The 16,141-nt window shown below is 45.2% G+C and overlaps 2 protein-coding genes across 6 annotated transcripts in view; both read right to left on the reverse strand.

The window, feature by feature from the left end:
* sdc3 (syndecan 3) overlaps positions 1-3,018 on the reverse strand; it is a 43,878-nt gene extending 40,860 nt beyond the window's left edge. The window contains exon 1 of the mRNA XM_080862901.1: positions 2,478-3,018. Within this exon, the coding sequence (XP_080719027.1) occupies positions 2,478-2,531 (54 nt within the window). The 5' untranslated portion in view covers positions 2,532-3,018. The remainder of the gene's footprint in view (positions 1-2,477) is intronic.
* Positions 3,019-5,078: 2,060 nt separating this feature from the next.
* Positions 5,079-16,141, reverse strand: part of pum1 (pumilio RNA-binding family member 1) — a 29,767-nt gene continuing 18,704 nt past the window's right edge. For 2 of the 5 annotated variants that reach the window (XM_080863415.1, XM_080863413.1), the window contains exons 15-23: positions 15,478-15,720; positions 14,432-14,702; positions 12,778-12,907; positions 12,448-12,582; positions 11,645-11,782; positions 9,475-9,600; positions 9,150-9,271; positions 8,502-8,694; positions 5,079-6,931 (exon numbers count right to left, since the gene is read on the reverse strand). In XM_080863415.1, the coding sequence (XP_080719541.1) occupies positions 6,800-6,931; positions 8,502-8,694; positions 9,150-9,271; positions 9,475-9,600; positions 11,645-11,782; positions 12,448-12,582; positions 12,778-12,907; positions 14,432-14,702; positions 15,478-15,720 (1,490 nt within the window). In that variant the 3' untranslated portion in view covers positions 5,079-6,799. Of the gene's footprint in view, positions 6,932-8,501; positions 8,695-9,149; positions 9,272-9,474; positions 9,601-11,644; positions 11,783-12,447; positions 12,583-12,777; positions 12,908-14,431; positions 14,727-15,477; positions 15,721-16,141 lie in introns of all 5 variants that reach the window. The other 3 variants (XM_080863412.1, XM_080863411.1, XM_080863414.1) reach the window with 2 other exon arrangements.

The raw sequence follows: 16,141 nt of genomic DNA on the forward strand, positions 1-16,141 counted from the left end.
TCCACGAGTTGAACATGATCCTCAAGAACACGACGCCTTTCCGCCAAACACAGACAAACACACTCGCACCATAAAACGCACTTGTTCAAGGAGAGAGAGGGCTGGCGAGAACAAGTTGTTGGCATTGGAGATTCACTATTTTTGAGCCCACACACAGACAGATGGACAGTCAGGGTTCTCATGAAGGCAAACGGATGCGCGCGCACACACACACAGGCTATCCGTGGGACACAACAGATGTCTGTGGGAAAATCAGTCTCCCATGTAAAATAAAGACGGCCGGATGTGATGTCACAGCTTTGACAACAGGAAATACCCACAGGGACAAAACACAGAGGAATCACTCAGAACACACACACACACACACACACACACACACACACACACACACACACACACACAGTCTCCTGGCTTCAACCCAAGAAGCATCTGAGAAAAGAGCTCATCAGCGGATGCACGCGACCACGGGTCATGCGCGCGTGCATTCAAAGCCCGGGGTTGCTTGAGGTTGAGTCTGTAATTATGACCCTCGACGGCAGCTGATCTATCAGTGCGCTCCTCACCACGGCGTATATTTACGTGTATGTGTGTCACACACCTGTCTCCATCTGCACACTTAAAGACAGATTAGGTCAGCTGGAGGCCAAGGATCTTTGGCAAGGATTGCAACCGACTGACCTACTAATCAGTGTTTATATCTGTGAGTGTGTGGTGTTGAAAACAGCTGCCAGAACTGGTGCAGCTTCACCGCAGAAACAACGAAAGATGGTCCAAGCAAAGCAAGGGTGAATTAGGCAAGAAAAGGCATTAAGCAGCAACATTTGGGCCTTTTGTACAACAATATGGAAAAAAAACTGTGACTATGTATAAAGGTGGCTTAAAGCTGATGGATCTCTCTGAAGTAGAACTGGTTTCTCTGGTCTGTTTAATTAATTGCCTGTGAGAAATAGAGGTATCCAAATATCGATGGTATCGACAGCAGTGCTGGTATGTGCATCAGATCAATACTAGTGCAATGGAACCGATACTATTTCTACCTCTATGTAGCCTGCTGAAATGTGTTAAATTGTTATTATTATTTGATTAGAAAACGTATTAAATATATGTGTTTAGTTATGCTAACTAATTATCATGGAAATTAAAACTCTGTGATTTAGTGATCATTAAAATGTGTTCATTTTCTATGTTGAAAGTGTCAATATCGGTATTGGTATCGGCTGGCCCTGCATTTACTTGGTATCAGATCGATATCAGCATTTGCAGTATGGCACTAGTGAGAACAGCTCGGGACCTTTAACAGGAAGTAGCCATGAATGAAGGTATAAAACTAAAACTGCAGATGAGCTAAAAATAAAACAGCAGGGGAGACGTGTTAAAAACCTCCAGCTTCTGAGTCTTGAAACTCAAAAGTAGATCTGGATCTTGATTTGTGTTTTTGGCGCTATCCTCGTTTTCTCTCAATGATTCAGCGAGCTTCCTCCCTCTTCCTCCACCCCCTCCTGCTGCTTATGGGATAAATCTGGATTAATCGGTAACGGAAAGTGTGGGCGTGTTACGGGGGGCGCGTGAAGCTCGGCGTGGATAGTTCCGGAGAGGAGATAGGTGTGTGTGTGTGTGTGTGTGTGTGTCTGTGTGTGCGCGCGCAGAGGAGGAGGGGGGAGGCTCGCGCATTCCCTAAACAGCTTGCCTCCTCGCGATTCCCGATGACATCATTCCATCCGAGCACTCGTTCGCGGACCGCATCGCCGTTAACTTTCCCGTTACCCCACCCACTTTGTGCCACAACCACATACCGCCGCGGGCTGTCTCTGTCACACACACTTATAACCGGAGAATGCCCCCCAGTTGGATTCTGGCATCCGCACAATGAGGGCGCTGATATCTGGGAAGTAATGGAGCACCCCTGGACATCCAGTCACAGGCACACCTTCTCTCTCTCTCTCTCCACACACACACACACACACACATCGTCCTGCAGCGCGAGTACCTGGTAATAAAGTCGTTAAAACCGCAGTATGACTGGAGCCCCCAAATTAAGGGCAGGATGTTGAGCTGGTGACACAGACACCACAGAACGAGGCACCGCACTAACACCCGTAATCAAGCCCAATTAGAGATAACCCGCTAATTAACCCCCCCCCCCCCCTCTCCTCCACACATGCACGCACACGCACCTCCTGACTCCAGGGGACACACAGGCCACAATAAATCCCGACATTGAGACACAAAGGCTGGTGTGTGTGTGTGGGGAGGGGGTGTGCAAGGGGGTAGCCGCCCCCCCTCCTTAACAGGAGTCTGGAACGGCCAATACGGATCCTGGGTCGAGTGTAGGATTTCCTACCGATCACCGACGCGCCGCCACTGTCTCATTAACGATAGCGCACTCACACACACACATACACGTGTGCGCGCACCCCGACTCCCGTGTGCGCAACGAGAGCTCCCCGGTTAACAAAGGATGTAAGGCTCGTGCTTACCGTGGTGGCGTGAGCAAGCAGCGCCGTGAGCGCCAGCAGCCAAGGCAGCTCCATGGTCGGGGTGCGCGGGCACAGCCTCCCGGTGCCGCCGCCGATGCTGCTGCCTTTACCGGTGTGGGAGGGGTGGGGGGTTCTGGGAGGTGGAGGGACCCCCAAAAAAGAAAAAAAAAAGCTGCTGCTGGCTGTCGCCGGCTCCTTGCTCTCGGTGCCTCGGTAGTCTGTCCAACTTCAGAGCGAGCCGCCCGTCTGCGCGACCATCCGTCCTTGTAGTCGGGCTTTTTAATCCAAGGCTTCACGCGCTCCTGCTGCTGGTTCCGGTCACCGCTGAAGCAGATTTCCACGATGCCTTCCGATCTGTCTGTTTCTGCGAGTTTTTGCGCTCGAAATCTGATAATTTACTACCAGAAGAAGCCAGACCTCGTCTCTCTCGCTCTCTTAATACACGCACGAGCTCTCTCTACCTCTCTCTCTCTGAACACACACACACTCTCAGGCTCTCTCTCTCTCTCCTCCCCCTCTCCGTTGAGGGCAGGATGTTCCGTATGGCGACGCTGGCCTGGGAGTTTGGCAGGAGGAGGGGGTGTGTATATGTGTGCGTTAAAAGGAAGTGTAGGGGTTGGGGGTGGATCTCCGCGTGCAAGGGCGAGGATGCCCCCTGCAGCTCGGTTAGGCACCCGCAGCCCCCCCTAAAACAAAACAATAAGCAGTCTGTAAATTCACAAGCAGCGGACCGCGGTGTTGGTTTGGTTAACCGCTCACACACCTTTAACGGTCAACCGCGCTCCTGCGCCGTGATTGGCTCAGTCACACCTGCGCCTGTACGTAAGAGGGGTTGATATCGCGCGATAACACCCCCCCCCCCCTTCCCTCTCGGCTCTTGCAGTATGGTTAGCTGTTATTGCACCGCAGCAACCGGAGTGGAAACATTTAATGACCCGTCATATGCTCAAAGTTGTGTTCGCCACTTTTACAACCACCAGCGACGTCTGAAGGTGAACTTGAGCGTGCCTCCGTTTGGTTTCTCAGCTCCACCTGCCACTGCAGACCACGTGTTCCCTCCTTATCCCGAAATTAGCCTTGGGAAAATGTTGAATTGCATCTGATTGATTGCGAAAGTTTATTAAGTAGGTTTTACCTACCTGTGATTAGTGGGATCAGAATGCTTTGTTAGGCTTATAAAATGTGACCTTTTTTAAAGAAAGCACTGCCAAATAAAGCCATCAGGTGTGTCTTCAAATAAAACTCGGTCTGATGTAGATTCTGGTAGTCTTGGGTGTGTTCTCCCACCACGTTCGCAGTGAATACATGTTTAACATATTGTTAAAAGTATTCACTCATCTGCCTTAAGGCAGGGTAGGGTTTAATATGACATCAGCCCACCTTTTCCAGCTATAACAGCTTCTGTTCTGGGAAGATTTTCCACAGGTTTTAGGAGTGTGTTAATGGGAATGTTGACCTTCTTCTGGATGTGTATTTGTGAGGTCAGACACTGATGTTGGACGAGAAGGCCTGGCTCATAGACTCCGCTCTAATTGGCGTTTTATCAGGTTGAGGTGAGGACTCGGTGCAGGCCAGTCAAGTCTTTCCACACTAAACGTGCTTATTCATGTCTTTATGGTCCTTGCTTTGTGCACCGGTCATGTTGGAACAGGAAGGGGCCATCCCCAAACTGTTCCTACAAAGTTGGGACAATTAAATATCTTGGTATACTGAAGCATTAAGAGTTCCTTTCACTGGAACTAAGGGGCCAAGCCCAACTCCTGAAAAACAACCCTACACCTAGAAACTTTACACTTGGCAACCGCCAAACCCTGATTCATCCATCAGATTGCGAGACGGAGAAGGGTGACTCAGAGAATACATCTCCACTCCTCTACAGTCCAGTCGTGGCGTGCTTTACACCACTGTAATATTGTGCTTAGTGATGTAGCCGCTCAATCATGGAAACCTATTCTGTGAAGCTCTCCAAGCACCGTTTGGAGCTCCTAAGAGCGACCCATTCTTTCACAAATGTTTATAGAGGCAGTCTTCATGCCCAGGTGCTTGATTTTATACACCTGAATCCTACGATTTGAATGGGTGACTGAATACTCTTGACAATATATTGCAGTCTGTTTGAATGACAGCACTGGAGGACTACAAGATGGATGTGTTCTGACTGAGGCCTGTTCAACACTGCAATGCAGGCTGATTATCAGTAAATTAGGACTTCTTCTCCACTGACCGTAGGAGGGTTTTCACTCATGCTCTTCCTATTGCGATCACATAATGAGCATAAACAGAGCAGGGAGTCAAAAATAATAGAGGCGGTTTTTGGTACACATTACTTAAATTGTTCCCGACTTCTTCCATTCAGCACTGCTGGTTTGTCAGTCCTTGCGATGCCCCATTAAGGTGCCAGCCTCATTAATCAGCCACATTTATGGGAGAAAGTGGAGCATCAGGACCAAACGCCCTGCTCCCCTCTCTTGACTCTTGCTGTGTAATTGCAGCCGTATCTATTCGGTAGACATCGAACACACGCTACGGCACAGAGGATCCTGTTTCTCAATTCAACATAACGAGAGTACCAGACACACAATGAAGCACAGCGGAGGCGGGTAAATTTTCAAAGTTTTTTTTTTTTTGTTCAGTTTGGTTTCAAAATAAAGATCACACAATTGTTTAGAGACAATCTACAACAGGAGTTACAAAAAATAGTTGCCCAGGCAATAAGCATACACAGGTTCTGTTAACTATACACATATGGTTACAGGTGTGCTCGTAGTAAATATACACAAGGCTGCTCCAAATGTACACCGCGCTGTGGCGGGCGGCCTCTCTCTCACCCAAAAGGACATGGACAGTATGATACAGCACTTACAGCACTAGAGAAAATGCCAAAAAACACAAGAGTCTCCTCTGTACAATCCACGCGTTTACCCCTGAAAACAGTCATGGGTAACTGAGGAGTTTGGGGGGAGAAGGGGAAGGGGGGTTTAAATGAGTAAAAGTTATTTCTCCCACCCAGCCAGCGTACTCAAAACACATGACACATTTCATGGGGTAAAGCATTCCTATAAAAAGATCTTAAAAAAGGTCAAAAAGTCCCCCCCCCTCCCCACCAAAACAACAAACAAACAAAAAACAAACCAGAAGACACCACTAATCTATCCGAACGTGTCCAATTGGGAGTCGGCGGGAGATCGACGTCTTTAAGTTAAGCAGTGACGAGATAAAGATAAAACCAAGCGTGGCGAATCTTTGTACAAGTACAACGCTGTATAGAAAGGGCTTTTCAAAACAAAATTTGATATTACAATTTACAATATACAACAACTCATATATCACAACCAAGGAGGTGAGAATATACACTGAAATGCACAGTTTTTTTTTTTTCCTTTTTTTTGTCCCCCAGAGTGAGATTTTTTTTCTTTTTTTTTTCTTCTTCTCATACCAAAAAAGGGTGGTAAAGCACTTTTACATTACAAGGGTTTACAAATGTACAATTATACAGTCAGAAGTATGTGGTCACTACTAGGATACATTATAGATACAGATTCAACATCAAAAACCAGAAAAACTACAAAGTTTTATATATATATTTATATATATATATGCAAAGGTCTACACCAAGTATACACGTTATATTTATAGAAGCAAGACCAGAAAACGAATCTCCCATGCTAAATGATCTGTCTGCTGGTTAGCTGATGGTGGCGCGCGCGCATGTGTGTGTCTGTGTGTGTGTGTCTGTCTATGATTCGGGGACGTCAGACAAATTAAATACTCGTTCCATCTCATAGTGGTAAATAGCTAGAATGAGAGGAGGAGGAGGAGGAGGGGGCTCTAGGATTGTGTATGCAGCAGTAGCAAAAAGTGAAAGATTTATCTTTTGAGTTTATCAGAAGGAAAAAAGGAAAAAAAGAAAAAAAGAAAAGAAAAGGAGGAGTGGGGTGAGTAGAGTGGGTCTCACCTCTCCTTGTTCACCCCCTCCTGCCACCGTCGCTGCCTTCCACTGCACCCAGTTTACAGACTGGAGTCCAGTGGGCGGAGGGGTGCCAAAAATCCAACCACGAAAAAAAAAGAAGAAAAAACCCAACCCACCAACTAAGGCTGCCTGTAGCAACAGGCTCCTCCCGAAGGGTTGTCATGGAAACAGTGGTGGGAGGGGTACACGATGTCCTCTATGAGGATTTGGTGGGGTGAAGTGGGCATGATGCTTTCTGAAGGGTCAGACGAGGGGGTGGGTGGGGTAGACATGAAGGCATGAGGAAGGTGAGCTGAAGGGTGGGGAGGTGGTAGACATGATTTTGGGGTGGGGGAGGAGGAGGGGGTTCAGTTTACATGATGCCATTAGGAGGGCCGCAGAGAGGACCCAGGTCGACGCCGTTCTTCATGTAGTACTTCTCGAGCTTGGCGAGGATGTGTTTTCCATACGTGTACTTCCTCAGCGTGGAAATGTGAGGCCGGATCTGTACACACACACACACGCACACACACACACGTTAGTCAAAAATTGATACAAATTTGCTCCTTTTCGAGTCCCCTTACATGCATGCAGACCTCACATCAGTGACGAGGCTGACATTAACTGAGGTTGATAGATGCCAGTCTATAAACCGACTGAGCAAACATTACTAGAAGAGTTAATAAATAAAGGAATAAATAAAACCCAGCTCTCTAATTTCGCCCTCTGATTTGCACTCACTCGACACTTTGTTAGACACATCTGTTCAAGTGCCAATCACAAGGCTGAATAGATTTAGGCACGTAGACACAGCCAAGGCGAGCTGCTAAAGTTCAAAGTGAGCATCTGAATGGGATTTTCCTGCACAGCCATCTCTAAAGTTTACAGAGAAAATATCCAGTGAGCAGCAGCTCTCTGCTGAAAGTGCCTTGTCGATGGTAGAGGTCAGAGGAGAATGGCCAGGCTGCTTTAAGCTGATAGGAAGGCAACAGTAACTCAAATAACCCCTTGTTAGAACCAGGTATGCAGTAGAGCGCACTGTGTCAGTCCTGTCAAGTAAGAACAGGAAACTGAGGCTAGAGTTCGTACAAGCACATCAAAACTGGACAACAGAAGACTGGAAAAATGCCACCTGGTCTGATGAGTCTTGATTTCATTCGGATGGATGGGTCAGAATCCGGTGTAAACAACATGAAAGCACCAGCACTTGTTTATTCTACGCCACGAAGAATGAATGCAGCCCTGAAGGAGAAAGGGGGCCTAATCTGGCACTCGCGAGATGTACCTAATGAAGTGTCCAGTGAGTGTACGCATTAATGCAAACTTCACTGAAATGTTCTTTCCCATTATAGATGGAGGTCAAGCTAGCAGACATATTTGTACCTTAATAGCTTTAGAGGTAGTTGCTACTTGGACACAACAACAGAGTGCATTAGCTGGATGAGCTCTCATCAATCCAACCCACCTGCACAGTTTTGCATTAGTGACGGTTGGTTTCATTATAGTTTTGTTCGCGTTAGCGATCTAATTTGCTTAAAAAAACAAACAACAAAACAATTCACACTGCTGAATTTAAGACTGCTGAATTTAACCCTGGGGAAGCTGAAAAGCTTCCCTAGGGTTTGACATCTAGAGCTGAAACAAATAGTCTCGGGTTTATAGGTTTTATAGCCGAGAACAGCTTCAATTTATTCACCTCTTATTCCTGTTCATGAGCTGAATTAAACCATCTTAAATCACTTTGAGCTTCGGGCTGTTTGGGGAATAAATGAATGTGCTGAACTTTACACCAACACCATAATAAAAATGACTATTTCCAACCTTTAAATCACAGATACTGCATTTGATTGCTCTAAAAAGGGTGAAATGTTCAATGATTATCCTTCAATTGTAACACAGAGCAGCGCTCTAAACGCCAGAAAACACCTCCTCATCCAGAAAATGTCAAAGCTATACAACAACGACTTCCCCATAAGTGACTGCAGTAAACACTGAACAAAAGAGGATTACAATCACATCTTTTATCCCAACATTTAGACGGGACGCACGATGACCCCTCTGGCCCCTTTACCAACCTTATGCATTACGATTTTGCGCTGCGTTGGCTCGGCCACATCGATCATCTTCTGCACCACATAGTTGGCGTACTGGTCCTTCATCATGGTGTATAAGGCACTGTGGGGGCCCTCAGTCAGGCTGCACACTTCATCTATCAGTACGGCCCGTTCTGCCCGTGACGCATGGGTAACACACTTCTCAACCACATTGCTGGAGAAAGGAGGAGGAGGAAGGGGGGACAGTGTTAATAAAAGCCACAAGAATAGAGGAGTGAGAACACAAGCAAATGTTTTCCCACACCAACAAGCCTGTCTCTGCATATGAAGTACCTGTAACCCAATTTGATCATTTCTGGCCTGAATTTTAAACAACAGCAGGTGACTTAAAGCTTAAAGAAGCTCCAAAATCACATTAGATCATCTACTCTGTAATGTGTGCCTATGGTGTAAATATAAAGGCTGTACCATGTTTGGTTCATGATCAAAGTGTCTGAGTAACAGATGTTATCATAAATATCGTAACGTCCCCCAGGCACAGAAAAAGTTCCTTATCTGATTGCAGGTGTGAAGAAACCAAAGGAAAACCTCTCAAACAAAGATGGAGCTGACAACGTGCGCACGTGTGTGTGTGTGTGTGTGTGTGTGTGCGCGCGCGTTGGTGTTTACCTGGCAAACTTGTGCTGGCTGAGTCCCAGTACATTGCCTCTGATCTCAGCCACAATTTTACTCTTATCCTCGGCTCTGCCATGCTCCAAAACGTGCTGGATCACGTAGTTGCCATATTGGTCCTAAATAAAACAAACCGCAGACACATTAACTAAAAACGTGAGAAGGACAGCTGGTGGCTCTGACGTCACATCAAACACAGCCAACTTCAGAAATCTGGAGGCTCCGAGAGGAGCTTTTTTCCCCTCTTTGAGCTAACTTGAAATGTCGTTATCCTGAAAAATATAAAGCTGCAGTCAAAGACTGACAGCGCTGAGTGCCTCACCTGCACTAGCTGCTCTGTGTGCTGATGGAGCTCCTCCAATATGGGCAGCGTCTGCTCGGGGAGGCAGTGTTCGAGAATGCGCTGGATCACTCGGCAGCCGTAAGGGTGAGTGGAGAGGGCGAAGACCTGAGAGACGCGTGTAGTTGCACATTTTTAGTCATTCCGCTCACAATCGCATATCAACTCAAGCTCAGTGAGGTGAGATGAACTCAAACTGTTTTCACTTATGGTGTACAAAGCGCCTCGAATTATCAGAGGTAGAGCTGGGCGATATGAGATTTTTTTCATATCATGATATGTTTTTTTCCATTTCAGGCGATAACAATATCTATCACGATATAAGCCAAATAACTATATTTGTAAGATTTAAATGTGCCGTTGCTCACAAGTAAAATGTGAAATAATCAGCAGCTTGTTTTTAAATATTTATTTCCCATAATAAGTTCAACAGGGTAGATGTACTTAAGGAACATGAGACTTTTTCAGATAAATAAAGGCAAATATTGCAAACTACACAAAAGGCAGCCGCTAAAGCGTTTAAGTTTCAAAATAGGACAAACGAAACAGACTACTAAATTGTCAATTCCACTTAGAAACAAAATATTAATTCTAAAAATAAATCTTAGTTTGTTTTACAGAAGAACAGACAAAACTGACTAACTTTTGTCAATATCAAATAAACTGAGAACTAAAAGGAAATTCTCAATCTCTCCTTGTTGTATAGCTGAGCTTTTCTAACAGTTTTAACAGTTACTTTAGTCTGACAAAAGCCGAATGACGAATTAGCGCTTCCAGTCAGAGACTGAGGCTACGTCCACACGTACACGGGTATTTTTGAAAACGGAGATTTTCCGTTTTCGTTTTAAAAAATAATCCCGTTCACACGGAAAGGCAGAAATGAAGGAAAACGCTGCTATGAACATGCCAAAGCAGCAGGTGGCGCTAGATTCCTAACCGTGCAGAAATGTTGGCCAATCAGAAGTCTAGAAGCCTCGGTGGGAAAAAGTTAACAAAGCTGCGGCATAGAAGCAGAACCGAGTCGTATGTGTGGAGGGACAGTAACTGTGTGTATATGTAAGCATTTAAACACTGCAGAGAGTAGAATTAACAGTAACAGTATTGTAGAAATTCATTTCACCGAAACAATAACGTGGCGCACAGTGTGACGCATGCACCAGTTTATTGTATTTCCAGACTTGCTTTCGGCACAATTTACAGTGCACGCTACTCTGTTTTTTGTCAGACTTGAAATAGCCGAAATACCTTCACACTACGGAACTTCTATGGCTCTTCCGTTCGACAATCTCTCCGGCATTGGAACCATCATCGGTTTTCTCTTCGGTCACGCTCGGTTGATTTTTCTACTCGGCACACTCATTTCCTCCATTACGCGCTGGCTGCTTCCCAAACAAACACACGTGCGGCTTGGCACTTGTGCTGTACGTAGCAAGTCACGCGACGTGACGCTGCGGCTGTGATTGGTTCAGCTCTGCGCTACTGAATTTGGATCGGCTGACCTTTTTTTTTTTTTTTTTTTTTAAGAGGACAAGAGCGGCGAGGTCTATCGCGATAGCTTAATTTCTCTATCGAGTAAAAGTTATATCGCGATACATATCGTTATCGTTCTATCGCCCAGCTCTAATCAGAGGCATACTTTTGCATACCCGGCCCACCCCTGCAGGGAAGGTGAAACACAGATTCCTGACATGCTTTCAGCTACACAAACAAATCTGAGCCACCGGGTACGAGACGTGCCGTTACACAACATGCAAATGCTCGAGAAGCAAAACACTCACACGGTGGTAACATTTACTGTCAGAGCGCCGAGTCGAGAAACCGAGACCTTTCATGTGTAGACAACAAAAGGATGATGCACGAACACACAATCTTTATTTTAACACTTTATGCTAATGTAACATTTAGCTTGTAGGTAGGTAGAAGATGGCTGTCGCCACTGGGCTGAGGTTTCTGTTGCCAAGGCAACATACCCTGTCCCTGAGAAGAAAAAAAAAAAAGAAAAAAAAAGGCCTGAGCATGTGTGTCTATGTGCTTTGGCGGTGACAATATGCTCGCTGCCTTCAGGCAGCAGCAGCGAGTGTGTGTGGATGTCAGCCATGCGCTGGCGTGCTACAGTGACTGAATGTGGAAATATTTTTTTGTGCAGACCGACCTGTCCCTTAAAGGCTTCGATGATGAAGTGCAGCGCGTGAGGCTGGACACATTCGATACACTTCTGCACCACATGGTTACCGTTCTGGTCCTTTACGCACTTCAGCACGTGGCCGTCCAGCTCCCGCACCATCTCGCTCTGCAGAGACGAAGAAGAAGAAGAGAGGGACAGAGGGGAGGCGGAGTGAGGAGAGGGACAGTAATTGTTTGTGAGAAATCAAATATTGCCTGATGGCATTTTTCAGCCTCTCCTTCATTTTTCATTGCGGCTCACAGCCAGACAAATAACACTGGGCTTTTAACAGATGCCCTGCAGGAATCTATTGGGGTCTATTAAGCAAAGATGGATAACTTACTTCCTCACATACACACACAGAGAGACCCTATCCTAAAACACTGACTTCAAACTAAATTATTTCCTGTTGATATTCCTCTAGCTTTATCTGAATAGCACCAGTTTACATTTGCATATAAACTGTGGCGTCTTTAGCTTCATTCAACGCTGATGATAGAGTGCATACAAGGAGCCTGCTGTTTCACAAGGGAGCGCCAACATAAAAGCTCAGCGTACCTCTTCATCGATGCTGCATTCTGCTGTATAAATAGAAATGTGTTATCTATGAGCAATGTGCTCTCACTCACAGCTGAATTATCAGCACGTGGATAATAGATGTGCTAACAAATTGGGACACTAGGATATTTCCCCCTTTTCCCCCCCGCCTTCAACAGAAATCCAAGCGCAGCAGAGTTGTGACAGGATAGATTTATTTAGGGTCATGTTTACACGCTCACAAGTGTACTTACAATAACCTGCTGATCCGAGGGGATGAACTCCAGAGCTTTCTGAATGACCCTGCAGCCGTACATCTGCAGGGCCAGAGACAGCACGTGACCTCGGATTCTCTCAGCGAGAGCCAGCTTCTGGTCCAGGCTGCCAAACTGAAACGCACAAACAAAATGAGCCTCTAATCCTTTTGACAATATGCAACACCACACATGTAAGCAAAATCAGACAGGCTACAGAAGCTATTAAAGCTAGGCGTGGTTCTGAAGAATAATCGACTGAGACTTTCCCATAAATTTAACGTTGGTGTTTCAAAGGCACACGCAGCACAGCATCAACTGCACACACACCTCAAAGAACTTCTGGATGACGTAATTCCCAAAAACATCCACCATGAGCTGGTAGGCCGCCTGCAGGATCTCGCTGAAGACGAGCTGGCGCTCTGCTGAACTGGCTCGCTCCAATTTCAACTGGATAAACCTTTAATAGAGAACGAGGATGAATAAAAGTATATCTTTTAAATTAAGTTCGACAAACATCTTTTGTTCTGTTTTTCCCCCCTTCTTCTTTTTCCTGTCTGCAATGTATACAAGCCTCATGAGAAAATACACAGACTCTTCTCATAAAATCAACCAAGTGCATAAAGGGGATTTACAAAGTTTAGATGAAACTGGAGATGAAGACAAACACGTCAGAGCAATAAAGCGAGACAGATGTCCTGAGACAGAACTGAGAGAGAAGTGCTCCAGTTTCTTTAACCTGAGGGACAGTCGGAGTGGAGACGGTCCAAAGAGGGAGCTGAAGGAAGTGAGCAGCCTGTGAGGTGAAGAGATGGATGCCCGGCGAGGAGAGAGATAAAACAGACTGAGATGGTGGAAAGAAATTGTCTGGGACGTGCAGATCGGGCATGTTGATATGTTCACAGATGACTTCAGCAGAAAAGTCTGCACATGTCTGGACTGCGTCACAGTGTCGGGCAGTGATGGTTCAGTGACAACACTTTTCTGTCAGTATCAATGTTTAATATAGAGGTTACTTCATGAAATTAAAGAGCTTAATCGCCAATTTTGTCTTCCTTACACTGGCTCCTCATAAAGTTTAGGGTTCAATTTAAAAATCTGGTGATCACTTCATAGCACAACACGTTCAAATGTCTCCATACATCAGTGAACCACTACAATCATGTTGGCTGTACATAGATCCAGTGACCTAAGATCTGTTGACACTGTTAATACCTTTACTTTAACAGAAGCTTAGGATGCACCGTTTCAGACGTGGCTTTATTTATTTTAATCGATTTATACCATTTTAATTCTAATTACTCTGTATTGAAAAGCACTTTGTAAATTTTGCTCTTGAAAAGGACTCTTCAGTCACACACCAACTGTCAGAGATCAATATGTGAGAAATAAACCTGCCATGCAAGTACATTATCGATGGGCACTGCTACAGCTCACCTGGCTGAGAAGGTGACCTCCCCCTGTGCTAAACCCACGACCTCGTCCCACTTCTCTCTCCAGTCTTCATTGTCCTGTCTACTAAAAATTCTCTGTATAAGTTAATGTGTCTAAAGACAAATAGACTCAATGGCCTGATAAATTTGCAAGTTATTACTTGAAATTCAAGCACAAGCGATGATTTGGTGTGTTTAAACTGCTGGTAATACAAAATGAACAGTCTGGAGGCTTCAGAGTCTACAAACACCCACTGCGAACGATTAATTGCTAAAGCGGCTGGTATATTAATCGTGCAGCACATCATTAGTCGCAGCCACAGACAGACTTTACTTTTTGTGTCTACTTTTTCATTACAACTTAACTGGCACTAGTGGTACGCCTAAAAGTTGACGTTTCACAGTAACACATCCTGTCACATACTTGTTGTGTGGTATCCTATTAACCTGCAGTTATTGGGGCCTCCAACTGACTGCCATTACTCATGGGACAGACTTTCGGGGGAATTCAAAGGTGTTATTTTATACTGGAGGTAACTGCCCACACGTACCTGCTGCCGTGCTGATCCTGGCTGAACTCCATGATGTGGCCGGCGATGTCTCGGAGCTGCAGGTTGGGATAGCGGTTGTTCCTGAAGTCCTCGAGCAGGCGGCTCCGGCCTGATGGCATCACGTCCGACATGCCGTAACGTAGCCGTGATGATGGGAAGAGCTGGCTGCTGGGGGAAAAGAGGGAGGAGCCCGAGCTGGCGGCGTTGCGGTACTTGGCCTCGGCTCCTGGAGCTGCGGAGATGAAACGCCCACTGCCATTGGTCAGGCCTCCTGAGGCGTCAGAGAGAAAGGGGACTGTCACAAAGTCAAATGAAGAGAATATGAACCTAAAAATACATCACACACAAATAAGTACCAATAGGTACTACAACAGTAAACGCAAGTTATACAATGAACATCATTCAGCCTGTCTGACACAGAATTAGCTGAAAATATATGGAATTAATCCTTGAAATTGAGCAGTAGATATTACTACTCAAAAACCTGTGTTCTTAGATAAACTTGGTGTCTAGCTGAGCATGTCAGTGCACGCTTGTTTCCTTCCTTTGAAAAAAAACAAAAACAAAAACAAAGAAGTTCTTTCTGATTGGTTGAATCTGTACAGAATGACAAATCTGATGCATGTGAATGAATATGCCACAGCTAGGTAATCCATCCGAGTCATAATGAAGCCTCGCCCTGACTGTCAGTTTGTTTAATTATCATTCCATCAACACTGATTTGCATTAAAATTCACTCTGCCGACTGTCAATCACGCAAAACAAAACACTGCGACACAATTTATAATTAGTCCCTCAAAACATGCTGCCGTACAAATCTTCAGCTCCATTTGTTAGTTTGGAAAACTGAACAACGGCCGCTTCTCAATTAAGCCAGACACATCTTTTACTAGAATAAACTCTAAATGATGCATATTTGTTTACATTATTGTAAAGCTTTAAAAAAAGTTCTGGTAAGTTAAGTAAAGAAACCATCAACTGATAAAACATCATTATAAACCAGCAGCACTCCTAATTAACACAACATCCAGAGAAAAGATGCTTACCAAGATTGAGGTTGGATGAGGAGCTGTGATTGGACAGGGAGGGTGGAGGTGTGAGGGAATGGGAAGGCCCCTGGTTGGGTAAAGGCATGCCCACAGGGCCAGGGGATGGACTGAAGCCCAGGGTGCCGTTGTAAAATCCTCCATGACCAATCGGGGTGAGGCTGGAAGGTGTGCGTTTATACAAATCGCTGTTGCCTGTCAATGAGTCCCGTCTTGAGCCACTGCCACCACTCGAGTTGGCCACTAGAGGGAGACAAAGATATGAATTCAATCAGGTTATCTGTTTGTATTTATCAGTAACTGTTATTCAGTTTAACTACTCACAGCTACATTATACATTGGCAACAATGTTCCCTCTAATTTTTCATGTGTCTGAGCGAACACACAAACTCCCTGAGCGGTCCCTTGGACCACTGTGAGCAACAGCAGACGTGTGCACTGTGGTCACGCCAGCATCGAATCCATCCAAAGTTACATGGTTTATTAAAATAATCAAATTACAGCATTTACATTTATGTTAGACTACTTTTAATTAACTGCTTTAGCCCACTTACAATGAAAATGTAAACAAATCTTGTTCATGACCTGTGTAGCATGTTAACACTATTGGGAGTAAAAATAACTTGAACTCCAATTTTGAAAACAAAACTTTCTCTCTCTCTCT

The sequence above is a fragment of the Rhamphochromis sp. 'chilingali' genome, assembly GCF_963969265.1.
Source record: "Rhamphochromis sp. 'chilingali' genome assembly, chromosome: 17".
In the NCBI taxonomy this organism is placed as follows: Eukaryota; Metazoa; Chordata; class Actinopteri; order Cichliformes; family Cichlidae; genus Rhamphochromis; species Rhamphochromis sp. 'chilingali'.